Below are 23,948 nucleotides of genomic sequence, written 5' to 3' on the forward strand. Positions count from 1 at the left end.
GAAGATCCAATCTATTAAAGTTGATCTACCGGTAAATTCGCTTAATGTGAAGAAAATCATCATTCAAAAACAGTTTGACATCATTGCATGACGTATGCCTGGCAGAGAATACATTTGCGTCTCCCGAAACACGCATCATTGGCATGCAGGTGTTTTCCCTCCTTGTCTATTCTGAGCGACCGCTATCTTCCAATGATCATCTGTCCCCCACGGGAATCTTGACAAACCGCTACGCTAAATGTAGTCATGATAGGTTTCTCCTGGTAAATTCACGAATATCTCATCTTTACTACTCAGGGGTTGCCAGTTGATTGCGCTTCGCCTCGCCGTGCCATCACACGGCCATCGTCATTCAATTCTCCAAATCGACGTTCGCCAAGTGTGCTGCACGACCAGAATAATCGAATCAAGTTGGAAATTTCACGTTGAGTTGGTCAGCGCACAACTCGTAGACAAGGCCCTTGAATTCACACTGCAATGGTAATACATAAGCAAACCCAGTCACAGCAAGGATGGGGGAATAGAAAAACTCACTCCGTCAGATTCACAAGTCGTCGTCGTAGAGCTGCCAGGGTTTAATCGTTTCACTTTGGGGACCTCTCGTTTCTTTTTCTCAACCTTCTCAATCTGCTTGGTCGTCATCGTGCATACTTTCATCGAAGCAAACATGTAGTCAGGCGGAGCAGACCCGCCAGACGAGAAGGCGTTGATGGCGGATTTCACAGTCCAATTGTCGCCGCCGTTCTGGTCTTTGGAGTACATATATGCATTCGCAAGCTTCTCAAGGGAAAGTTGATAATCTCCCAGAGTGTCGTCGTCAAAGCCTGTGATCTTGGAGCTGCCCTTCTTCCAATATGTGTAGTCTTCCTTCAGCCAGAAGTATGCCTTATCCCCAACACATACACGCACGAGGTCGTCCTCGAGATCGGCACCGCATGTGTCGCCCGCATAAGCCTTCATGTCATCTGTTTCAACCATATACACACCCTCCATGTTGGCATATATTGTGATAACGAGCAGTAATATCGACGACGACAGAGTAAGATCCATGTTTTGAACCTTCTCGCTGCTTACGGGAGCGGCCCACGACCCGTTATAGATCATCTGCGGGAAGCCACCGGATCGTTCTCCGTAAGCATTGCCCGCGTCAGTGTTCTTTGGAACCGTATTGAGCAGACCGTCGAGGTAAGACTCGACGGTCGTTCTGGTCAAGTTGAATGCCTTGTACATGGCATCCTCGACGGTGCTCTCTGCCTTAAGGTCTCTTTCGACGCTATCAAAGGGTCAGCACACGATTTTACCGCATGAATAGGGGTACATTAAGAGGGTAACGAACACCTGGCTGACACTTGACAGGGCGCCGTTGAGGTATGACTCCAAACTCAGGTCCTGAGAAATGACTTTGATTACATTCGTAGCGGACCTACCAACGACACTTGCAAGAAACGGAGCGACCATTGAAGCCACGGCACCGACAAGTGCAGATGCAATCTGCTCAAAGATTTCGGTCGTCTAGTATCTCATTTAGTCACCTCGGATTGTCATCCAGGACATCACGCATCCTTACCATATCGACGGCCTGTGAAATAAAACGCTGAGGAAACCCTTCTTGCATGCCGTTAAAGTTCTCTTGGGCCAGTGAAATTGACTGCAGAAGATAATTGCCGGACTGGAGAACGTTGAGAGATGCCTTGAGATCAGCAAAAGTCTCGCCATCCGCATAGTAGGAGCAGTCTGGCCTGGACTTTGTCTGACAAAATGCATCGTCGTCTCTGTGATGAAGCTTTTAGTATGACCAGATCATGTGTCGAGGGGGGGGGGGCGCTTTACATAGTGCAAGAATAGTCAACGCCTAGTTTATCGGCCAAGTAATTTATCCACGTCTTGTCATTGTCCGCGGATATCTCATTGCCCCTGAAGGTAGCGTTAGTATCCAGACGATCAAAAGAAAAGAAAAAAACCTTCTCACTTACAGATACACCGCCCATTCGCCAGATCTGGATGTCTGCCAGGTTTGGTTGTCCAGCCCATCCTCTTGACAGAGACTTCCAAAATCAAAGTCCAGATATGCCTCAGCGGCATCAGTGGCTGAGGTAGTGGACTTAGTGGAGGTAGTTGAGGTGGTTGAGGTGGTCGAGGTGATCGAGGTGCTGGACTTTCTCGAGGTGCTGGACTTTCTCGAGGTGCTGGACTTTCTCGAGGTGCTGGACTTTCTCGAGGTGCTGGACTTTCTCGAGGTAGTGGTCTTAAGAGTAGACTTCGGATGACTCAAGCTATGGCTGCATGCCAGGGCAGACGTGCCGGACAATGGCCTCGGTGTGACACTCCTTGGGATACCAGTGGGAGGAATAGGAGACTTAGATATGCCACTCCTTGGGATACCAGTCGTAGGGGTAGGACGCTTAGAACCGGATCTGGACTTGCATACCAAGGCAGATGTGCCAAAGAGAGGCCGACTCGTGCCGAACAACGGCCTCGATGTGACACTCCTTGGGATACCAGTCATAGAACCGGTAGGTATCGGATGGCTCAAGCTGTGGCTGCATAACGCAGCAGATGTGCCAAAGACAAGCTGACTCGTGCCAGATGCGCCACTGACAGAGAGTCCTCTATTAAAATGTGGAGATTTTCGCCGCGTTTGTTCAAAGGCCGCATTCCCTGACCCTTCCGCGATCACCACTGTGATCCGAATTAGTCTATTCTGTGATATCTACAGGGACAAAGCAGGCGACCTACCGAGCATTGAGACCCAGATGAGAGCCCTCCATATCCTCGTAGAGATCAACATTTTCTTTCTTGTCGATAAGAAAGACGAGAAAAGAGTCAAGGCAGGTGGTGGAATCCCTGAAGAGATCATTCGGTCTTTAAACGACCTCAGGGTACCGACACGGCTTACGCGATCCAGAACCAAAATATAGACGAAAATTTGTCGCACTATAGAGGAAAGCTGCGCGCCGGCTTGGGGCCCCATTCTTCGTGGCCCATTGCCATTTTGAACGTGTCGCGTGGGTATCCATGGCTGTCGACGGATTCATGACACAATCACAGAGTGAATAATAGGGCCAGGAGCTCGCCATTTGCCCCGACACCCAGAAGCCCCTGGGGCTAGTGGACATCAATAGGCCCAATCAGTTCTGGCTAAGCAACGTGGACCCGGAGATGTGATTATCCCAATACCAGATCCCCACCCAAAAAGTACAAGGGTGCGATCAAGTTACCCGATCTAGATTAGAAGCCACAGCACGTGATTCTCCAGGATTAGCCTAGTAGGTATAGTCATCGATGAAATATCCCCAAATTCCCGTTTTGCTTGTTCATCGGAGGGGCTTTTTATCTAACAAGAGATCACTGAAAATCAATGCAGTGTGGCTGTCATAGGTGAGATCAACTCCTTGAGGAGATCCCGATAATGTAGCCAGGCCAGCTTCGATTAGCTGCGGGCAGTGTTGGTTAGATCAGTCTCTGCTATTGCTCATCGCAGTGCTAGACACCCAGAGCAAATCTGGGTCTAGGATGCTGTAACATTACTACTTCGGACAAAATACCGAATGGGGGTTAGTACGCATATCCTGCAAGGTACCTGGTACAGAAGTTTCTACCCTTTGGGGGGCAGAAGGTTGGACGTGAAGAAGCAGATAAGTCGAGCCAACGATCGAATCTTGGCCTGTATAATATGTGCGCTGTCAGGGGATATTTCGAGTATTTACTGGGTTGTCAAGGAGCCCGTAAGTCTTTCGGCTCATCAGCCGAACCTGGTGGATGTGCCCTGTTGGGCGGCTTTCTTTTTTCGCCCCGACCTTATACAAAGCAGGAAATTGGAATGTAATTTTAAAATAGAAATGTCGTACGTCGACCACAGTGAATCGAAGGATCTGGAGTTGTATTGTCTAGCCCTCCTCGATGATAGTCGCTTGCAGGAAAGTTGCTCTTTGCAGTAGGGGCTGTCGCAGAAAATGTGGGGAGAACCACGTTTCACCTACTAAGCGGATTCCCCATCTGGTAAATGGAGCGATGGCTTTGCTCGGGATAAGCAGTGCTTGACTCTGCCTATAGGTAGTGTTCGGATTTTCTTACGCCTCGGAAGCTTATTCGAAACAAGCCGTGGGGACGATATCTTGGAAATCTTGGCATTGGCCACTTTATCGCAACACCTAGGAAGACTTATCTCCTGCGGCATTCGAGTCTTTGGCACTTGTGCCATCTCGTTCATCAGTCACAACGTTGAGCTTGTCAATGTTTTCAAGAGATAGACGCAGGAAGTCATGCTTGTTTTTCCACACAATCTGACTTTCCGCGAAGCCCGCGCTCTCGGCCGGTGATGGGGGTGGGTCAGTGATCTTAGTGACCAGGTAGGCTGTGGATGCCTCTGCGACACCATACATCAAGACGCCGATGAACGGGGTCTTCAGGACGACGGTGAAGGCAAAGGCAAAGCCAAACAGCACACCTTCGCGATCATGGAACCAACGGCGCTTTTGTTCTGGGGTAAATTTCACGCGGCGAAAGTATGGCTCAAGCTGAGAGGGGTTGTCAGATATTGTCTTTCTTGTTTAAAGGGCGGGGGCCACTCACCAACTCGCGCATCAGGCTCCGCGAAGCGTAGTAAGTGTGGAGGAATCTGACAGCGTAGTGCTTGGGTAGGACCAATCCTGTACCGAAAATGACGGCGGCGGGAGCAGTCCCGACGTGACCGCGGAACGTATAGAAACTCGCGAGGGGCATTACATATCGGCCGACAATGGGGAGTGTTGATAGGAAGTAGACCCCGACAAGCATTCCCATTTTCTTACCGTATCGATTGACAAACGCCATTATGGCCTCTGCCTTGGGTTTTGTCGAACGACGGCCACCCTTGGTTGGAAACAGTACTAGGTTCGGATAGTACATGGCACGAAGGGTGTCAGGATTCTCGGACTTGTGCTTCTGGATGTATGTTGTGTCCACCCATTTGATGGATTCCATGAAACTAGATGGTTCGATCAGCAAGATAGCAAAAGCATTGCTGGACGGGAATTGGCTACATTTCGTCCAATGTGGGAGTTACATGGGCCATCAGCGTCATCAGCAGGAATGGCACCTGGAGAACCGACTTGGACAGAAACTCGAGGCCATCAAGAAGCTTATTGTCCCAGGTCGCGTTATTCAGGTTGATAATCCACGACACCAGGTACAGAGCAAACTTCACAGTGATGATCTTGAGGCTACATTAGATATGACACCCAAGGGGGAGATTAGTATTAGCCATACCGGAATCTGGATAATGAGCTGGATGGCTACTCCCACTACCACGGCAAGAGCAGCTTGGCGGAAATGGTCATACTTGAAGAGCTCAGGATTTCGCAGTGCTCGGACAGCTATACGACACTCGTTAGCGACCGAGAAGCTTTCTCGTTTTGTCAGATTATATGTTTGTCAACATCACAGGGAACACCTGGAGCAGTGCACAAATGATATGGACAGACGAATGCCGAAATAAATCAGGAGTTTTGTGTAAGATTCTGATTAGACATAGCTTGGGACCCGAGGCTCCCGGAACGAACATCTTTGCTCGTTGAGAAGCTAGTCTGCTCGCACATAGTCTGGGGGAGACATACTGCCTACCACGGTTAACTGGAAGCCGCGAATGACGGCATTGGGCTCGAAATTGGCCATTGATGAGCCCTGGGGGGTATCGGAGGGGGGCTTTTTCGATGTGGAAAATGTTTGAGGCTCGGCGATGCAGAAAAAGAAAATGGACCACGCATGGACACTGGAATTGTGAGAGTTGCCAGGCATCCGTCGATTCCACCGTGAAACGCCGCGTCATGGTCACCTGACTCTTTATTGTGCCTGAGGCTGCATTCACATGCCCCCGCGCATCGCGCGAACTGGAGAGGCAGAGATAAGCCGCATCTCTTTCAGCTCGGTCGCTCATCATGCATCCCCTGTGAACCTGTGAACCCCCTCGTCCTCGATGCTCCCCGCTATCCCTGACTCTTGCTTATTGTCTCCCGACGATGCCCGAGTCTCCAAGTGAGCCCTTGGGTCAGATTCATGCGATCCGGCGTTCAGTCACCCTCCCCACGAAGTTAAATCCGCAAGCGCAACGCGGTTCGGGCGCACCAAAGATCTCGGAGAACGTCATTTTCTATCATCCCTCTGCGAAGATCGTTCACTTTGCGCCCAGGGCGCTGGTACCGATCCCGTCGAGTTCCGCGCCGTCCGATTTCGACTACCCTGTTGATACCATCGAAACCCTCCCCTGGCGCTCAGCCACCGAACGAACTGTCGCAACCGCGCCACTTCGACTGGAACGGGTTCATGGGTTGACTGCGTTCCTGAAATGCGGAAACGTGGTTCACGCGATCCTGAAAAACTCCCAGTGTTGGTGTGTGGACGGGGTGTCGAAATTCGTGTTGCGCATTCGCCCTCTGACGTACTATCGCATTGAAATACCCCATGAGACGGAGGAGGATAAAAGACAAGTGGGGGATCTCAAGGCGGCGCTCCCGACCATACTGCGATACGAGGTGACGCCATGTCCTTTCAAGCGCGCTTTCACCGTTGAACTCCCCGAGGAGGCGATGGCACCTCGGCGCAAGAAAGCATGGAAACCCAAAGCTCAGAAAGAGAGAATGGCTGCAGATCCAACGAACATCCAAAGCTCTCCTGCCGAAGCAAAGTCCGAGTGGCTTGATTCTGCCAGTACTGGGGAAGACACAGATGGAGCAACGGACGACAGTGCATTAACTCCCCAAGGGACCAATAGCACGACTTCAGAGGCTATTCCAACAGATGATCACCCCTTATCCTCCGCCGTCGCCTTTGAGAGTCCCACACAGCCAATTCCTATTAGACGCTCTGTGACTGAGACACCGCAGACCTTTACCAGTCTGGTGGCGAAGTTTGATGCTGCTCCTATCCCCGAAGAGCCCGTTTCTACATTCCAAGACCACGTTGAGTCTGAGAATCACTCTGAGCGTGAGATCAAGCCCGAATCTCAGGGTAACTCTGCGAGTCCAGCTTTATTGCCTCATGAGGCGTCTACACCTAGCCCCATTGCCACGGTGGAGCATATTGCTCGACCTGAAGATAAAACCACACCGCAGGAGCGGCTTAGCTCTGCTCCTGAACCTGTTTCTCAGACTGAGGTCAGCCCTGGTCTTCAGGATGCAACTGAACCTCAACCGGAAACTTCGTCGATGTCTGTGTATGGATGCACACCTACCCAAGGACGCATCTTGGAGCCCACAGAGTCTCGAGCTCGTCCTGAGACCATAGACCCAGAAGTTGCCCGAGAGTCGGAGCGTGAATATGAATCTGATCATGATCACTCATTCTCAACCTCGCCTGAGTCGTTCCATTCAGCTGATCTCACTTCCCCAGTTGATTCGGCTTCTTCTCATGCTTCGCCCATAGAATGTTGTGGTGTTGCGCAGAAATCGGCAATAGCCAAGAGCTCACATTCGAAGGAAACACACACAGCTTCCGAGCCATCGACATTTCACACAGACATCCAGGCGGCCTCTGTGCTCGAGTTTGAAGCGTCCCCGAGCGATAGCAATGCCCCTAAGGATTACACTACTCCAATGCTACCGATACCGGTGCAACTTACCACAAGAGACGATCCACCAAAACCGTCTCTAAGCATTCCGTCAACCACTAAAGTGTCACCAAATCCTGCGACTTTCGCCACGTCTCCAACCACCGATTTCAACCACATGAGCAACGAATTCCGCCGTCGGGCTCAGGCAACCAGACAGCGGGCGGTGTCTCCCATGCCACCCCCTTCCGCTATATACCAGCCTTCACCGCCCGATGGAGCTGCATCTCTCCTCTCGAAAGCATTAACACTGGTGCTAGTACCGCCAATTCATCTTTTCATCATCTTGCTTCACATTGCTGCACGCATCGTTGTCAATCCTCCTGCGAATCCAACTCCAGGGGACACCACCTTGGAATCGCAGTCGGCTATCAAAGACTCGATTAATGAAGATGATTTCAGCTTCCCCTTGGAACGCGAAGCCTCTTCCGATTATGAAGATGCTCGGATTACCAAAAAGTTGGATCCTTGGGATCTCGACTAGCCCGGAAGACTTTTGTCTGCGTCTTCAACCTCGCTTGCCCACGCCCTTTTTTCTCAACACTTGTTTAATTCCTGACTCCTTATTCTCGATTTAATGTGTAACACTTCGACTATGACTCAACGATGGGCCTTTTGTTTTCCCGGATTCTTGATACTGACTTGCATGATTTGCATGGTTTACGGGGAGCGGTTATTCTGCGCAACGGATTGTGTTCCCCGAGATTTTTTGTATTCTAGCGTTGCATATACCAACGGGCCGCAACCATGGTGATGGTCGACTCTCTACCTTTTAGCTATCCGTGGATACAGGAGAACTATTTACATAATTGTTTTGAGTACGTCGATAAAATACCAATATTAAACTGATATCCAAGTCAAGTGGACCTGCGTCTTGGTAGTTGATTTTCTCGCTAGGCTGTGAACTGTGGTACAAGCCAGGAAAGTCATCATAAGGGATCTACGAAGAGGCGCCGAGACCCAGAAATGTCCAGAACTGCTGCTAGATTGGTTTATTCAAAAGCCATGATCGGGCTGAGACCACACCCAATCAATTTCATACAAGATTTTATATATCTTAAGTCCGCAAGAATCACCTTCTCGATCACACACTCCCAGGCCAAACTAGCTCATTAACACAAAACCAAGATTATCTAAGTAATCATTAGATAAATCGCTAGATCGAGCATCTTCAAGGTTACCTAGGTTCGTAGTAAGGTTCCCGGGGGGCGCGTCCAGGCGCTGGAAACCGATAGAACACAGAGGGGGTGTCATCTAAACAACAGGCTAGTAATGACTAGAAACCGGGCAGATAGTGAAGACGCTAAGTATGGCCGAACACAAAGGCCGAAAACCACCTAGAGGCCGACGCCGACGCCGACACCGATGCGGGCGACAGCCCAATACGCCCAACGTCGATCAATTGATGCCAGAGTGAGGATTTGATTTACCGATGCCGCATGGGCATGGCATGGGCATGGTATGGGCATGGTATGGGTGGATGGCTTCATTATCTCCGGTTTGGGCAAATCATTGCTTATTTCCTCTGACTTGCTCATTCTGTATGGAATTTTACGCGCTGTCTGGGACGGCATTCATGCATTGCTGACTGGGCGCCTACCCAGCCACTGCGCCTACAAGATGGATACATATTGGCAAGTACCTGGGTGAGCTTGGTGGAGTGGCCCACTGGTGGGTTACGTTTATAAGATCCCTTCTTCGATGGGATGCCTATATACATAGTAAGGCTTTGCTAGATGCTGCTCGGTAGGAATGGTGGCTCACATATCCCAAGTGGGTTGCAGGATTCGGGAATTATTATGGTTATTACCGCTGTACAATCTTCGTGCTTATAATGAAGTCCCCGAAAAACTTTGTAGCCCAAAATCGGCATTCTTTGGGATGGCATCGAATCTACGGACATATTGCCCCGTCATTTTATTTTGCTTTGAACCATCGTGCAGCCTCTTCAGGACCAGGAGAAAGCCCTGTGGGCCGGTCAGCCTGAAGCGGAATACATCAATGGATACTAAACGGGCTTGGTATGGATACCATCCAGCCTGCAGCTGTAAGGTTTCCAAGTTTATGCGAAGTATTCAGGAGAAAGCTAGGCAATTAGACTTTTCCCGACTCGTACTCAAGTCCCATTCATCTCCCGAAATTAGTGATAAACGGGGGATTCCCAGGAATAATGACACTGTCGTTTTCTCGTGCCAACGCGCGCACAGCTCCAGAGTCGGCAACCAGCTCTCTTAAACCCCAAGTACTGCCTCCCTGGGTACCAGCATGAAACTGTGCACCTTTGTGACATTCTTTAGTCTCTGGGTGACAGCCCAGGCGGCTGTTCTGCCAGGAGGTCTTGCGCCAGAACTGATTTCTGAGCGGGAGGACTCAAGCGACTACCAGAAGAATGTCACAAAAGGCCATGCTCTTTGGGATGAGCTGCAAGCTGTCTTACAAAATCCCGACTCTACCGACCATGTCATCATCGACTTTGACGAAAATTGGACGGCCGGTTCATTGAGCGTCGGCTCCGCATCCGCATCTTCACAGTTCGCCCTGAAACACGCCGGACTCAACACCGAGCAGAAGTTCCTCTCCGTGACGGCCAAATACAAACAGAACTCTTTCATCTACTACACCGACGCAATGTCCCCTATGATCGGCGCTGTCGTCGCAAAAAACAACTATGGACAGGTCGTCGATAAAAAGACCGGTGTCGTATCGACGGCCCCGAACCGATGGTCCGACGTGACAAGATACCTTTGGGGGTTTGCGTGCGAGAAAGCCAAAAAGGATACAACAGGTCTGAATTATGTGATTCGAGACAATATCATCAACGACAAAACCAAGGCCGTCCTGAAAGATGCAATGACCGCCGCGGAAGCCCAGCCGTACGATAAGGAGGGCAACTCGAGAGTCACAACGTGGACGCCAGATGACGAACCATTCTATGCTGCACTCGCGACCCCGAATGGCGCTGGGGTCGTGTACCTCCTGAAGGATTACCCCGTTGCGCTGGGTTGGAAGACGATCGAAAGTGTCGCGGTGTTTTGGCTTAATTACATGCCGGAGCCTACGTTGTACTTCACGCTCAAACCTTTTTGTGGTTGATGGGATATAACATACAAGTTATGTGCAATGCGAATGTCAATATAATCCTTGACGGGAGATCTCAAAAACAATACTATATTGGGTATATTAATACTCTCTGCAAAGCTATGGCGGCTTAATTAAAATCCCACGTCGCTCTTAGTCCACATCCTCCAAGATTCTTCAGTAGACTCTTGGACGTCATCTGCATATATGGGCCGAGGACTCAGATTTATATGTAACGCAGTTCAGCTATGGATAACTGACCACCAGAAGATCTTGGATTTCCGAACCGCTCCTCATAGAATCCACTCTCGTTCCGTACTGGAGTCATTCTCTGTTCATCGTTAGAGAGCCTAGTAATAGTCATCATAGCGTCGAATAAAGCCATCCGCCACACGCTGTTTCCACAAGGCTTGTCCACTATTTTCAACGTGGGATTCTCGAGCAGTAAGGCATCCCCAGAGGCTAAAGAGTTAGACAGGACAAGTAGTACACCCTGGTCCTCCCAGTCCAGCTTGTCAATCACGATGAATGCTTTCTCAAACGTTGCGGCAACGCTGCTCTTTTCACTTGGTCTCTGTACCGAAGACAGCTGGGATTCCGATTGTGATATGGAACCTTTCTGGGAATGGACTTTTAATTGATCACATAGCATCTGGTGGCAATTCCTCATTTGCGGAATGCTGAGAAATTCTTGCTCTTCCGTGGGACAGTAGCACACCGGCGACGCAAAGAAATTGCCACGATGAAGAAGCCCATCGTGTTGGCGGTCACGGGTAGGGAACCAGTGCTGGTACACGGCGTCGAAGATGTTTTGATGGTCGGTCACGTCTGTATATGTCGGCATGGGTGTGCGCCCCTGTGGGGACGTGATGTTGATATAAATCACACAATCTCTCCAGAAGAAGGACCGACAGGTGTGTCCGGTGAGCTCGGTCACCGGAATTCGCTCCTGAGTGCCATTAGGCATGTTGATTGTGAGCCATGGCTGCGATGAGGCAGACTGCAAGGAAAGGAGATGGGGCCGAGAGAAGGACCGTTCGAGACGGTCGTAATGAGCCCTGTCCCAGCAGAATAGCTTGTGAAGCCGCGAGTCGAGTTGATGGGCCTGCGGGTTGCTGTTACAGTCCATGATCAGGGATGAACTGATCGACCACAGGTGGAAGATAAGAAGTGATAGTACCTAGATAGATGGAGTCTCCGGCTTGGCTATTAGTCATTCCCCAAATGAACTAACCTTGGAAGGTTATAGAGTTGCATACCTCAGGTACGGGGGCCATTTATGTAAGTACTTTTAGGGGCTGAATGCTTATGGCCCAGAATCAGTTCCATTGCTTTGAATTCCATCCTCCTAGGTAGGTTTCCTTCCCTCTTGCATATAATCAGATCAAGACTTGCTCGGAAACGGACTCTTTCCCACCCGTGCAAGACCATCTCATCTCACGATTCCGACAAATCATATCCCGTCCAAAGCACCTGAGTCAGGGGTCCCACCGACATAAATGTCAGCGCGCAATCGGGTCCAAGGATTGCTCGAAGAATCGATCCATTCTGGAAGTTCGCCTCTCCGGCTCGGAATGGCCACCACCCGCGGGCGCTGGATTCGGCCCCCCATCCAGCCGTGAGGCTCGTATGACAGGCGCGTTTGAATCGATCGAGGACGCAGATCGGAACGTCGACGAGCCAGTTGATACACTCTGGCGGACCTCGCTTGTTGTGGATCGACACCGCAATTGCTCTTTTCGGTGCACGCAACGTCAGCCATCACGGATGATATTAATGCGAATGGATTGCCCAATGTTAACCGAACCCGCAAGACTAACGCGTCCACGTTTTTGCCGGATTCGTGAAAGCCGATCCTAGGCCCGCAGATACATGATCGCTCCGCAAGTACTTATTACCGTCCATCCCTCCCTTCTCGCATTCATCTTCGCGAGAGCTCTGCCACGCAACCGCCGGGAACCATGCTGGACACCAGCCACCTCCTGATCCTCGGCGCCGTGGCGCTGGGGTACCTGGTGTATCGCAGCTCGCAGCAAGACTCCGGGGAGCCGCCGTCTGTGTCGGGGTCGATCCCGGTGATCGGCCACATGCTGGGGATGTTGAAAGGCGGACTGGGGTACTTTGGGACGCTGGGGTGAGTCGTCGCGCAACCCTCGAGACATCAATCTGTGGACCATGCAAGCTGATCGCTCCTCGACAGCGACAAATACCCAGACCTGCCGATTTTCTTGGCCGACATGTTCTTCACCAAGTTCTACGTGGTCACGTCACCGGAGCTGCTGCAGGCCGCGCAGCGCCATAGGACCCTGAACTTTGATTCGATCTTGGATTTCAGCGTCTCCAACATGTCAGGGGTCAAAAGCGAGAAGACCATCAATCTACTGAAATCGAAGTCGACTGGCGGCGAAGGTGTTGCGAATCGGGTGCTACACGCCATGGCCCCCAAGCTGTCAGGCGAGGGCTTGGACCGTATGAATCTGCGAATGGTCAAGTTGCTGGCACCATTCTTGGATCAACTGGGAGGCCAGCCGACGACCGACTTGTACAAGTGGTGCCGGGAGACCATCACTGCCGCGAGCACCGATGCCGTCTATGGACCGCTGAACCCGTATAAGGATGAAGCAGTGGTTGACGCCTGGTGGTAGGTGTATTCCACCCAGTACACCCCAGACCGGCATTCTAATGGCACTACGTAGGCAATTCGACGCGAACCTCGGTCCTCTACTCCCCAATGTCCAGCCATGGTTGCTCGCGCGCAAGGCCTGGACTGCGCGTGAGAAGATCGTCGACGCCATTGTGAAGTACGTGGAGAGCAACGGACCGGAGCAAGGCTCGGAGCTGACCAAGATCCGCCTGAAAACCACGCTGGACTCGGGAGTCAGCGTGGAGGAGTATGCCAGACTGGAAATGACGCTCCTGCTCGCGCTCCTTCCGAATTCCGTCCCCGCGACCTTCTGGATGGTGTTTGACATTTGCTCTCGGCCCCAGCTTCTGGCCGAAATCCGCGACGAAATTGCACTCAACGCGCTCTCCAAGGCGGCCGATGGCACTCACATCATCGATGTCGCTAGCCTCCGTGATCGTTGCCCTCTGCTGGTGTCGACCTACCAGGAGATCCTGCGCACGCGCTCGACATCGGTCACACTCCGCTCCATCACGAAGGATACCCTTCTCGCAGACAAGTACACTCTCAAACAGGGCAACATGCTGCTCATGGCTGCGAATCAGATCGGTGAGAAGTCAAAGGTCTGGGGTTCTACCGCGAACGACTTTAATCCGCGCCGATATATGAAATCGGTGCCATCCGAAAATGGCTCGGAAGAAAAGAAAGACCCCCGGCGCCCTGGTGGGTTCATGGCATTTGGTATTGCACCAGTCATCTGTCCCGGTCGCCACTTTGCCTCCTCAGAGATCGTTGCGCTGGCGGCCATGTTGGTGATGCGGTATGACATTACGCCTGAATCTGGGGTCTGGACGGCGCCGGAGAGGGACCCGAAGGCCCTCATATCATCTACATGCCCAATTCAGGGTGGATTCCCGGTAAAAGTGAAAACAAGAGAGGCATACGAGGGAGTAAAATGGGACTTCGAGGTTCAGGCGGGCAAAGGCCAGTTCCCGTTGTCAATAGGATAATTTGGACACCGAGGCCTGGAGGCGAAGCCCGGAAAGATAGGGATACAGACGCAATACGTGGTCCGCATGGCTTACCCCATGCACGAAGGACAAAAGATGATTGTACAGCATAAGTGTAGGAGAGATATGTACATCTCGCAAACAAGCCCATGAAATAACCTTGAATCATTGCTGGAAAGAATTTTGAGAAAAGAGCCACCATTCAACGCCACGAAATGCAAGTAGTCGAAGCCGTCAGAAGCCGTAATGCGAGGCACGGGTTGTGTCATGAAAACAAGGATAGCGAGATATGATTTATGCCTTGGTAGCTTTCGCAGCTCCCGCCTTGCCCTTCGCCTTGCGCTTGCGATCCCGCTTCTTCAGGCCGGTCATGCCAGTCTTGCACACCTCCGCATAGCGCGTGTAGAATGCCTCGAGGTCATTGGGCTTCACAACGGTGGAGAACTTGACTTTCGACGATTTGCTCTTGGCTACCTTGTCGGATTTCGGGTTCGGCGCATTGGTGTTGCCATCTGTAGCACGAATGAGGATGGACGGTGTCCCATCCAATCCGGCCTCGACAAGGGGTTTCTGGGTCAGGAAAACCGAGCCTCGAGCTTTCTGGGAGGTCTTGGAGAGAAGCTCTGTGAGGGATGAGAAGAACTGGCGGTGACAGCGAGATTAGCGATAGTGTTCTGTGGGGGTCGCGTGGCCGCATAGACGAAATATCTCCAGCCAGCTCAAGGGGATCCAAATACATCATCGTGGCTCACAGGCGGCGCCATTCTGGATTGAATCTCTGCACAGCGTGCACGAATTGACGGATCTTGACACAGGTCGACCACGCAGCACGAATCTCGTGGGGGAGAAACTCCGCTGTGGGTGCGGGTCGCCGCCTTGCGGTTTCGCCGGCAGAAAAAGGGTGGCCGTCGAAAAAGTTGCTCACCGCCAGGGTCTGGGCTCGCATCTTTTCCCGCAAGTCTTGAAGTTGCGTCTCAACCACAGTCATCATGAGGCGACCGCAGCATAATACGACCTCGTTGCCTCGGCATCTCCGGGCAGAGCTGGGGATCCGAGATACCTACGGTGACAAGAAGCGCCGACAGAACGGACCTAAGTCGCGCAAAGACCGTCGGCAGGCGGAGCGGACAGAAAAGAAATCGAAAAAAGCCCCAGTGCCGGCCAGGAAGAATAATCAACGCTTCCAAAATAACCATGACGATGACGATGACGAAGATGATGAAGATGACTTTGACATGGTCTCGAACGAGGGTCTCTCCAGCGAAGAAATCCAGACTGCGCCCAAAAGCAAACCGAAATCTACCCAAGTATCAGCGCTAAACCCCAAGTCTGCCCTGAAAAACAAATCGCAGCATGAGGAAGACTCAGAAGTGGACGAGGATGACAGTGATGTCTACGACGAGGAAGTTGACCTTGACGAGGACGAAGAGGACTCTACAGCGGGACAACATGTTTCAAAGACCGTCAAGTCCAAGCTGGCCCAGGATGACGCTGAGATTGCTGCCTTGGAGAAGAAACTTGGTCTCAAGAAGGGAAAGAAGCTTCCCAAGGCTTTTGCAGAAGATGGCCTAGATGACCTCATGGGAGATTTGGCCGACGACTCGGAGGACGACAGTCGGAAGCGCAAGCGCGAAGCCGACGAGTGGCTACAAAGCAAACGACGCAAGGCACAAGAACGCCAGGCTGCTGAACCCGAAGAAGATGATAGTGAATCGGACAGTGACGAAGACGAAGTGGACCTTGATGAGGAGATTTTTGGCAGCGAAGACGACGAGGAGAGCGTCGAAGGAAGCGAATTCGATGGCTTTGATGAGGAAGAGAAAGCACCACCGAAGCCACGCGAAAACCCTTATGTGGCACCCGCGCCGAAGGCCGAAAGCGCGTCAGTTCAAAAATACATCCCACCGTCATTGCGAGCACGATCAGATCCGGAATCGGAGTCTCTTACTCGGCTCAGGCGGCAGGCACAAGGTCACCTGAACAAGCTGTCCGAGGCCAACTTGGTGTCTATCCTTGGGGAGTTCGAGAAGCTCTACCGTGAACATCCACGACAGCACGTCACGTCTACATTGATCAACCTATTGATGGGTCTGATCTGTGAAAGATCGGTCCTGCAGGACACCTTCATTGTCCTTCATGCTGGATTCATCGCCGCAGTCTATAAGATCATGGGTATGGACTTCGGCGCCGAGATTGTCCAGAAAGTTGTCGAGACACTGGATACGGGCAGTGACGAATCAGGGAATTTTGAAGGCAAAGAATCCATCAACTTGGTCTCTCTTCTCTGTCAATTATACAACTTTCATGTCATCGGAAGTCCGTTGATGTTTGACTACATTCGCATTTTTCTTGGGGATATTACGGAGACCAATACCGAGCTCCTCCTCAAGGTTATCAGAAGTGAGTACTTTGGCATTCCTAAACATTGCGTCCGTTCTAACAATTCCTCTAGATTCTGGTCCTCAGCTCCGACAGGACGATCCATCTTCACTTAAGGATATTGTTCTACTCATTCAACCTGCCGTAGCAAAGGTTGGCGAGTCAAGTCTCTCTGTCCGCACCAAATTTATGATCGATACTATCACCGACCTGAAGAACAACCGCGTTAAGAATGGAATCGGGGCCAATATAACCTCGGAACATATCACAAAGATGCGGAAAATTCTAGGCTCTCTGAACAATTCCCGAGTCATTCGCGCATCGGAGCCCATCAATATCTCTCGCGCCGACATCCATGACTCGGCCAAGAAAGGCAAATGGTGGCTTGTTGGTGCCAGTTGGAAGGAAGATCCGTTGGTTTCAGCACGTCAAGAATTAGCTGGAGTGCCAATGGGCGGTTCCGGTGTCGCTGACGATGATAGCGAGGCAGAGCCGGACCTGGGAGATCTTGCCAAGGCGCATCGCATGAACACAGACGTTCGACGATCGATATTTGTGGCCATCATGTCCGCAACAGACTATCAGGATGCGCACGTGCGGTTGCTTAAGCTCCGCTTGAAACGTGCTCAGGAGTTTGAGATTCCTCGAGTACTCCTCCATTGTGCAATGGAAGAAGAGGCACACAACCCCTACTATACTCTGATCGCACGCCGACTTTGTGGGGACATGGGTCGACGGATCAAGATGTCATTTATGTTTGCACTGTGGAACATCTTCAAGCGGATGGGTGAACGAGGGGATGATGACGAGGATCCGGAATTCGACGCAGATGATGAGGAACATGGAGTCAGCATGAAAGCAGTCGTCAACCTAGCCAAGATGTTCGGTATGCTGATTGCAGACGGAACCTTGACCCTCAGCATCTTGAAGAACCTCAACTTCGCCTATCTCCAACCCAAGACCAAGACCTTTACCGAGTTGTTGATCATCAGCGTTATTCAGCAATCTCAGAAGAGCAAGAAGTCGCAAAAAAAGAAGTCCGCCAAGTCCGCCTCCGACGAGTTGGAGAAGGACGAGAAGTCTCTGATGCAGATCTTTTTGCGCGTCCAGGACACCCCGCACATGGCGAAGAGTCTGATGTTCTTCGTGCGCAAGGTTGTCGCCAAGTCCGATGTTGTCTCGGAGAAGGAGCAAATCTTGGTGCGCTGGGGATGCAAAGTAGCCGTTGATGCGCTCAAGGCCATTAAAGATTGATTTTTGTCAACAAGGTCGTGCTGGATTTCTAGTTGGTGTGGATTGCATTTAGAATATACCCATTATGGACATACTGCCCACAACTGCACTTGAATGTATAAAAGTGACGTTTTGATCATTACGCATGGCTCATATCGGGCGTACAGAGTATCTTCACAAAATATTCAGACTTCTCCCGTAGTCTCCTGGAGCAGGTCCCATTCCATGGCCACGATCCAGCGCTCCTTGGGACCATCCCCGTTATAATCTTCAGGCGGACCGAAGCCCTGTCCTGGGACGACAGACAGAGCCCGAGAGGCAGGTACCTCTACATCCCATGCTAAGCCACGATGAACTCCCAGCAAATCCCCCGCCAGGAGTGACATCCCATGGGTAGTACTCGCGCGCCGAGACTGTGGTTTAGACCGAGGAGGTCCCATGGCCAGAATATTGACTGCTACATTTCCCGCGCCGTCGGCGGAGTCGGCGACGCTCTCCGCGTGTATAAATGCCAGTGGGCCGGAACTGCTATGCAATGCCGGTCTGGCACTGACAACCCGAGCGGCGACCAGATATTGCTCCAAGCGTTCGCGAGACCCTGGATCCGTGTTGACAGATGTGTGTCTAGGAACTAGCTGGTCGCGTTTAGACCCCGTTTCTAGAATCCAGCTGCGCACTTCAGCTGCCATTCCACCGGGTGCATACCCAGGGACACCAGAGCGCGGCCGGCCGCGGCGATGCAGGGTCCGCGAGGAAGGAGAGAATGGCGCCAGGATCTCTTCGGCGTGAGCATTGGGAGATGGCGAGCGCGGGAGAACGAAAGCGGGCTTCCTTCTTTCGGTTGGCGGAGAGGGCGGCTGCGATGCCGATGGCGTGTCGGCTCGAAATACGGGCTGGCTGCTCGGCGGCTTCTTGGTCGAGAGCATGAAGCGAGGCTTGCTTCGGAACAGTGTCTTCGTGCTCCCTGGGGTGGAGAGGGTCGGGCCCATCGGCCGTACAGGCATGCGCGGCGTGTCTTGCATGCCAACGTCTTGGGGCTGAGTTTGAGAGATGGGTGGAGGAAGAGGAGCAGGGGATTCGAAGGGCCCGGATGCGTCTGTTGGTGCTTCCGGGGAGGAAGACCGGATTTGCTCCGGTTGGTCGCTCAGCTTTCGATCTGAGGAGAGTTGTCCTCTTGGAGAAAGACGGCGACGCTTGTTAGGGTCTCTCACAGGCGCAAAGAGCGCGTCGTACTCGGCATCCAGTGACCCCGGTGTATCGGGGCCGATTGGTGGCGTGCTGTCGATTCCATCATCTTCATCCGGCTCATTGGCCTCGGAAATGCCTATACCGGTGTTCCTGAGAACTTCGCCGTCATCCGAGTCCTCAATTACGTCTCTCTGCCGACGCGGTGGGTTCGCATTCCGCGACGGCGCGGGGGTGCGTGCAGCGGGGGCAGTGGATGCCGGGCCCTCATCATCGACTATATCAAAATCATCACTTCTCCTGCATGGCGTTGTCTGCGAAAGCAGAAACCGCGGGGAGTTTGCGAACTGCGGACCGGCATTGCGGCGCGTCGGCGGGTTGCGACGCGAGAGGCGGAATGGAGATGGGGTCTGTCAGGGGATTCCATGAGAATGACACAGCAGACTCGAATGAAAGAGCTGGTACATACCCCCGGGAAATGCATCTACTCGGAGCGAGTCCTCTGACGAGCCACCAGCATTGTGTGATAGTGTGGTAGTTGGGTGGTGCTTTGGTGAAGTCTGAATCGGAGATCCGGAGATTGCGGGAATCAACAATCACCAGTCCGCGAGATGTGATATGACCCGTCAACACGAGAGTCGGCGGAATGCTACATGTCATTGGCGTTTCTCCAGGGACGGTTTATTCGGTTGGGAATTTCGTCCAATAGTCACCTAGATTATCCAAAGCGGGACAAATGACTCAATCCGGCGGTATTGTTATTTACAGACCCCGTATGTAGCGAATACGTATGTTATCTGTACTACGAGTGTCACGATGTACTCGGAAGTCGACGGGGCGGCTTTTGGCTAAAAATCGGGGGCGAGATACCTGACTCGACTTATGCCGATCACAATATTATAGTTTTAGAATAATAAAATTAAGGTGACCGCCAGACCAGTTGGATCGTCATTGCATCAGTCATGTGATACGTCTGTTTCAATCGATCGAAATCGATAACTATTGGTCAACTCTACATCCATTCAGCTCTCTTCGTCGCTACCCGGCGCCGCCACACAGTGCGATGGCTAGCAGTCCCAGTTCCAGGTCAGTTCTCTATCGCCTCCTCCGGCACCGTCTCACTGACATCCGGAAAGCCCCGCGACTTCGCTACCCAGTGATTGCTGGCTAGCTATTTTGGAGCATCTGTCTCCGGAGGACTATTGGCCGCTTCTCTTTGTGTCCAAAGACACCAAATCTCTCGTGGAGCCTTTTCTTTTCAAAAAGCTTACGTGGGATTGGCGTCCCATCCCTTTCCGCAGGATTCTTCTATTGTTTCGGGCCATCCTGGAAAGGCCAGAGCGTGCATTCGATATCCACCACTTGAGTCTTCTGTCCCACCAAAGAGTCCAGCCAACCGATTTCTGGGAGCCTCCAAGTTGCGAGCAAGATTGCAAGGAGGAGATTGCGCGTTTCACGGACGTCTTACGACATGCCCAAACCATTGTCCAGACTACTGGATTCCCGGATGCTGATAGCTGGGTCCATGCTCTTCAAGATGGGGATCCCTACGCCTTGGTGTCTATTCTCCTTTCCCAGCTTCACAATCTACGATCCCTGCGCCTGGACTACTCCTTTGTATGGCAGTCGGGGTTTCCGGGGTTGATGCTGCGACATGCCCTCTTTTCTTCCTCGCAATCATCATTATCACGGTTCCATTCACTCACGGAAGTCGACTATGGAGGCAATGTTCGCCGTGATATGATATCGGGCGGCCCTCCCGAGATTCATGAAGAACCGGGATATCCCCAGTGTAACCCTGCTCAATTTCCGGCTTGGTTTTACTTGCCTTCTCTGCAGTCTCTAGCGATATGGCTTCGAACCAAACAGGACATTGAACTACCCGAGAGATGCCCCAGCCTTTCCCGTCTCCGCTGTCTTATCCTAGCTCGAACAACCATTCGGGAGGGTCAGGTGCCCAGTCTTCTCTCACTCTGTCCCCGTTTGAAAACATTGCATCTGGGAATGGCATACAGATGGGGCAAGGAAATAGCCTTGCAAAACGGACCCGCCATTATCCAGGGATTGGAGTCCATTAGAGAAACGCTCGAAAACTTGTCGTTTGGTGTAGAGTACTTCCCACCCACCCACTGTAACGTCTGGCTGGCGGACGGAGAGAAAGAGCTCACTACACCATTCTATCGCCTCCTGACGCGATTCCCAAGTCTCCGCTCCGTTGAGATGCCTGTGAACCTACTTGCGGGTTGGTCCAGAGCGCCGTCGACCGATCTGACATTAGGTCTACCCGATACCATCGAGCAACTCTGCCTGCGAGCGGACTATCAAACAGTCGATGAAGAAGGCTGGCAGGAGAAACATATCTTAGACCTCTGCGCGACCAACGCCGCAAGGTTGCGAATGCAACTCCCTGGATTAAAGCGGCTCTGCGTGCGAAAGTGGTCGCAGTTCTGGAGCACTCCCATGATCGATCGTAAACGAGATGCCGCGCGGGCTGCCTGCGCTCAGGAAGGGATTTGCTTGGAGGTTATATCTGATCACGTTTCCAACGGCATCTGGACCGAGACTAGGATGTGTCCTGAGCGTAAAGTTCTCTGAAATTGCATAATATTAAACCTCTAGAATTCTCGATCGAGACTATAGGCATAGTCTCAATGTTTACTTCGCGTAGTAGAACTAGGCCTGGACGAAGCAAAGCCCCTTGGTCATGAACAGCGGAGATGATTGCTAATCCTAGATTTTACAGCTACAAGGGCCACTCAACGATTTCTGATAGATTTATATTTGTTTCTCCTTTTACTTCACATGATGGAGTTCTGGCTCTCAAGCTTGCTCACTCCCACATATCATCCCCCTCCGCCAGTCTCACTGATAACGACAATATATTTCCATCTGTTCACATACTCTTAGCAGTCTTCATATCCAGGGAACATGGGCTGGGGAACGACCAGCACGGGCATATTGTTGGCGTAGCTCTCCCGATCTGCCGTAAGAACATCAATATTCGACGCTAATTGGCGCAAGGTATCTCTGCACCCAAAGCCTTTGCCGCTCTCGCTCCAGCACGGGGGCTTAATACTACCTCCCCTATATCGACCGTTCTCACCATTGTATTGGCCCTGCCACGACACGATTCGAGAGCGGCTTGCCATATCTGCTGGATCTCGTCTCGTATTCACGGCCACCTCGAGCATCACGTTCATCTCGCCGCATTTGGCGTCAAATTGGTGTTGTTTTTCAGTGGATTCCCGACTGCACGCGCTGAGCGCATTCTTCAATGACGTGGGGACAGTATCCCATACTGCTCCATTTCGCGGCTCGTTCATCGCTTTGGTGACTTCGTAGATCAAGGAATCCGTGCCTCTTGCCGATGAGGCGAGGTAGACCTCCCACCGACTCCGTCCGCTTTGATATGCCATCGCGGTCATAACAGAGGGAATCCGCTCTGGATCCACGTTATACCATGCATCCGAGAGCATCGACTTGTAGGCATCTTCCGCTATTTTCACAACCTGTCCATCGGTGGGGTATGAATTGAAGGTAGCAATTGAGCTCCAGAGGTAGATGGAATCGTCGGAGCCTGCGTAGTTGGGTGCCGAGTAGTCCCGGAATACTTTGATGACTGCCGCGGCGGAGAGATCGAGGATCAGGAAGAATAGAAGGTAGATCTTTTGGAATAGCATGGTGGCAGCTCAAGCGAGACCGGTCTGCAGCAGGTCTCGCTGGGGCAATGGAGGCGAGATCGGTATGCCTCAGTCCGCTACCAAGGTGGTATTCGAACCAGGAGAGGAGAGCAAAGGAAAGAGAATATATTGAGCCTTTTTCAAAGAAGCGCGAATTTCCGGGGTCTATTCATACGTAACTAATTACTATTATGTACTTCTAAGGTTGAAACACTTTATTTATGGCCCCTAAGGCTCCCACTGGGGCCAACTCTAAGGGCTGGATTGGATACCCACAACCATGCTGATATAGTTATGTATAGTACGACTTGACGCCCTGTCTGTTTTGGAGGAACCTTCGGAGAGGGAACAAGTTTGAAATGGTGAGTTTCAGCGTTACGTGTCTTGTCCGCGTAGTATTAGTGTATACGGTCCAGCGAGTAAGACTCGGAGCCCCTGTGTGCTAAAATATTACAAGGCCCCCGAGGCCGGCCTAAATATTAGTTTAGGCCAGGAACCCCACTAATGACAATCCAGAAGAAGCCTAATGTCATTGCTTGCTTAATCATTAACTTATTTAGTAAACTAGGTTACCTAGTTAGTTAAAAAAATGCGCAATATGGTCTCATGAATCAAAAGACGACTAACTAGTTGACTAACTCGCGGTAAATAAAAGGGAAATTATTTAACCCAAACTCCTCTCGATACTGATTCCGATATCCAGGAGATATCTGCCTAGGAAATACGGTATCCCGCAAGCCTGGCGGAGCTGAAACATGCAGTAGATGTACTCTTGCTCCCCACTTTCCTTGATTATGTCTTGCCAGTCCATGCTTACTTCCTATTTCAGCTTGGCGTGAAATTACTCTGGAATCGTAATCGTAATCGCAATCAAATCTCCTACGACAATAATATCACTAAGAATAGTCGGTACACAGGCTTCACTGTGGCAAGGCTCCAGGCAGTATTTAATACCTCAATATTTCTTGATCCCTCCTATAGACAAAACAAGCTCGTGTATTGGGCGCTGATCTGACTCACAGGAGAATCACTTCCAAGGTTTCATTATAGCGGGAAAAAAATGAAAAGCCAAATTTCCACAGAGTACAGTCTATTCATTCCAATCAATGAAGAGTATTCAAATTCGCCGTCATCCCCAGCGATAGCCGCTTACAACTGAAGCCCGTATCGCCGAGTTC

General features: G+C 51.5%; 12 protein-coding genes across 12 annotated transcripts; 5 read left to right on the plus strand and 7 right to left on the minus strand.

The window, feature by feature from the left end:
• Positions 1-501: 501 nt before the first annotated feature.
• Positions 502-1,570, minus strand: N7459_000448 (uncharacterized protein; the record flags this gene model as incomplete). The annotated part of the gene is made up of 3 exons (XM_056939633.1): positions 502-1,262; positions 1,428-1,512; positions 1,568-1,570. The coding sequence occupies 3 exons, from the start codon at positions 1,568-1,570 to the stop codon at positions 502-504; spliced, it is 849 nt and encodes a 282-aa protein (XP_056803913.1).
• Positions 1,571-2,102: 532 nt separating this feature from the next.
• Positions 2,103-2,546, minus strand: N7459_000449 (uncharacterized protein; the record flags this gene model as incomplete). The annotated part of the gene is made up of 2 exons (XM_056939634.1): positions 2,103-2,245; positions 2,429-2,546. The coding sequence occupies 2 exons, from the start codon at positions 2,544-2,546 to the stop codon at positions 2,103-2,105; spliced, it is 261 nt and encodes an 86-aa protein (XP_056803914.1).
• Positions 2,547-4,151: 1,605 nt separating this feature from the next.
• usgS (transmembrane protein UsgS) lies at positions 4,152-5,652 on the minus strand (the record flags this gene model as incomplete). The annotated part of the gene is made up of 5 exons (XM_056939635.1): positions 4,152-4,517; positions 4,573-4,966; positions 5,022-5,194; positions 5,248-5,354; positions 5,595-5,652. 5 exons carry the CDS (start codon positions 5,650-5,652, stop codon positions 4,152-4,154), a joined length of 1,098 nt encoding a protein of 365 aa, XP_056803915.1.
• Positions 5,653-5,996: 344 nt separating this feature from the next.
• On the plus strand, positions 5,997-8,066 carry N7459_000451 (uncharacterized protein; the record flags this gene model as incomplete). Its single annotated transcript, XM_056939636.1, has 1 exon — positions 5,997-8,066. The coding sequence occupies one exon, from the start codon at positions 5,997-5,999 to the stop codon at positions 8,064-8,066; it is 2,070 nt and encodes a 689-aa protein (XP_056803916.1).
• A 1,781-nt stretch (positions 8,067-9,847) lies between these two features.
• N7459_000452 (uncharacterized protein) lies at positions 9,848-10,675 on the plus strand (the record flags this gene model as incomplete). Its single annotated transcript, XM_056939637.1, has 1 exon — positions 9,848-10,675. One exon carries the CDS (start codon positions 9,848-9,850, stop codon positions 10,673-10,675), a length of 828 nt encoding a protein of 275 aa, XP_056803917.1.
• Positions 10,676-10,886: 211 nt separating this feature from the next.
• On the minus strand, positions 10,887-11,789 carry N7459_000453 (uncharacterized protein; the record flags this gene model as incomplete). The annotated part of the gene is made up of 1 exon (XM_056939638.1): positions 10,887-11,789. The coding sequence occupies one exon, from the start codon at positions 11,787-11,789 to the stop codon at positions 10,887-10,889; it is 903 nt and encodes a 300-aa protein (XP_056803918.1).
• Positions 11,790-12,621: 832 nt separating this feature from the next.
• N7459_000454 (cytochrome P450) lies at positions 12,622-14,293 on the plus strand (the record flags this gene model as incomplete). The annotated part of the gene is made up of 3 exons (XM_056939639.1): positions 12,622-12,794; positions 12,861-13,301; positions 13,357-14,293. The coding sequence occupies 3 exons, from the start codon at positions 12,622-12,624 to the stop codon at positions 14,291-14,293; spliced, it is 1,551 nt and encodes a 516-aa protein (XP_056803919.1).
• A 294-nt stretch (positions 14,294-14,587) lies between these two features.
• On the minus strand, positions 14,588-15,057 carry N7459_000455 (signal recognition particle 14 kDa protein; the record flags this gene model as incomplete). Its single annotated transcript, XM_056939640.1, has 2 exons — positions 14,588-14,935; positions 15,046-15,057. 2 exons carry the CDS (start codon positions 15,055-15,057, stop codon positions 14,588-14,590), a joined length of 360 nt encoding a protein of 119 aa, XP_056803920.1.
• A 225-nt stretch (positions 15,058-15,282) lies between these two features.
• On the plus strand, positions 15,283-17,926 carry N7459_000456 (MIF4G domain-containing protein; the record flags this gene model as incomplete). The annotated part of the gene is made up of 2 exons (XM_056939641.1): positions 15,283-16,693; positions 16,746-17,926. The coding sequence occupies 2 exons, from the start codon at positions 15,283-15,285 to the stop codon at positions 17,924-17,926; spliced, it is 2,592 nt and encodes an 863-aa protein (XP_056803921.1).
• A 164-nt stretch (positions 17,927-18,090) lies between these two features.
• N7459_000457 (uncharacterized protein) lies at positions 18,091-19,574 on the minus strand (the record flags this gene model as incomplete). The annotated part of the gene is made up of 2 exons (XM_056939642.1): positions 18,091-19,500; positions 19,560-19,574. The coding sequence occupies 2 exons, from the start codon at positions 19,572-19,574 to the stop codon at positions 18,091-18,093; spliced, it is 1,425 nt and encodes a 474-aa protein (XP_056803922.1).
• A 579-nt stretch (positions 19,575-20,153) lies between these two features.
• N7459_000458 (uncharacterized protein) lies at positions 20,154-21,685 on the plus strand (the record flags this gene model as incomplete). The annotated part of the gene is made up of 2 exons (XM_056939643.1): positions 20,154-20,176; positions 20,227-21,685. The coding sequence occupies 2 exons, from the start codon at positions 20,154-20,156 to the stop codon at positions 21,683-21,685; spliced, it is 1,482 nt and encodes a 493-aa protein (XP_056803923.1).
• Positions 21,686-21,993: 308 nt separating this feature from the next.
• N7459_000459 (uncharacterized protein) lies at positions 21,994-22,770 on the minus strand (the record flags this gene model as incomplete). Its single annotated transcript, XM_056939644.1, has 1 exon — positions 21,994-22,770. One exon carries the CDS (start codon positions 22,768-22,770, stop codon positions 21,994-21,996), a length of 777 nt encoding a protein of 258 aa, XP_056803924.1.
• Between the last annotated feature and the right edge of the window lie 1,178 nt (positions 22,771-23,948).

The sequence above is a fragment of the Penicillium hispanicum genome (assembly GCF_028827665.1).
Source record: "Penicillium hispanicum strain IBT 35686 chromosome Unknown utg000001l_segment0_segment0, whole genome shotgun sequence".
NCBI lineage: Eukaryota > Fungi > Ascomycota > Eurotiomycetes > Eurotiales > Aspergillaceae > Penicillium > Penicillium hispanicum.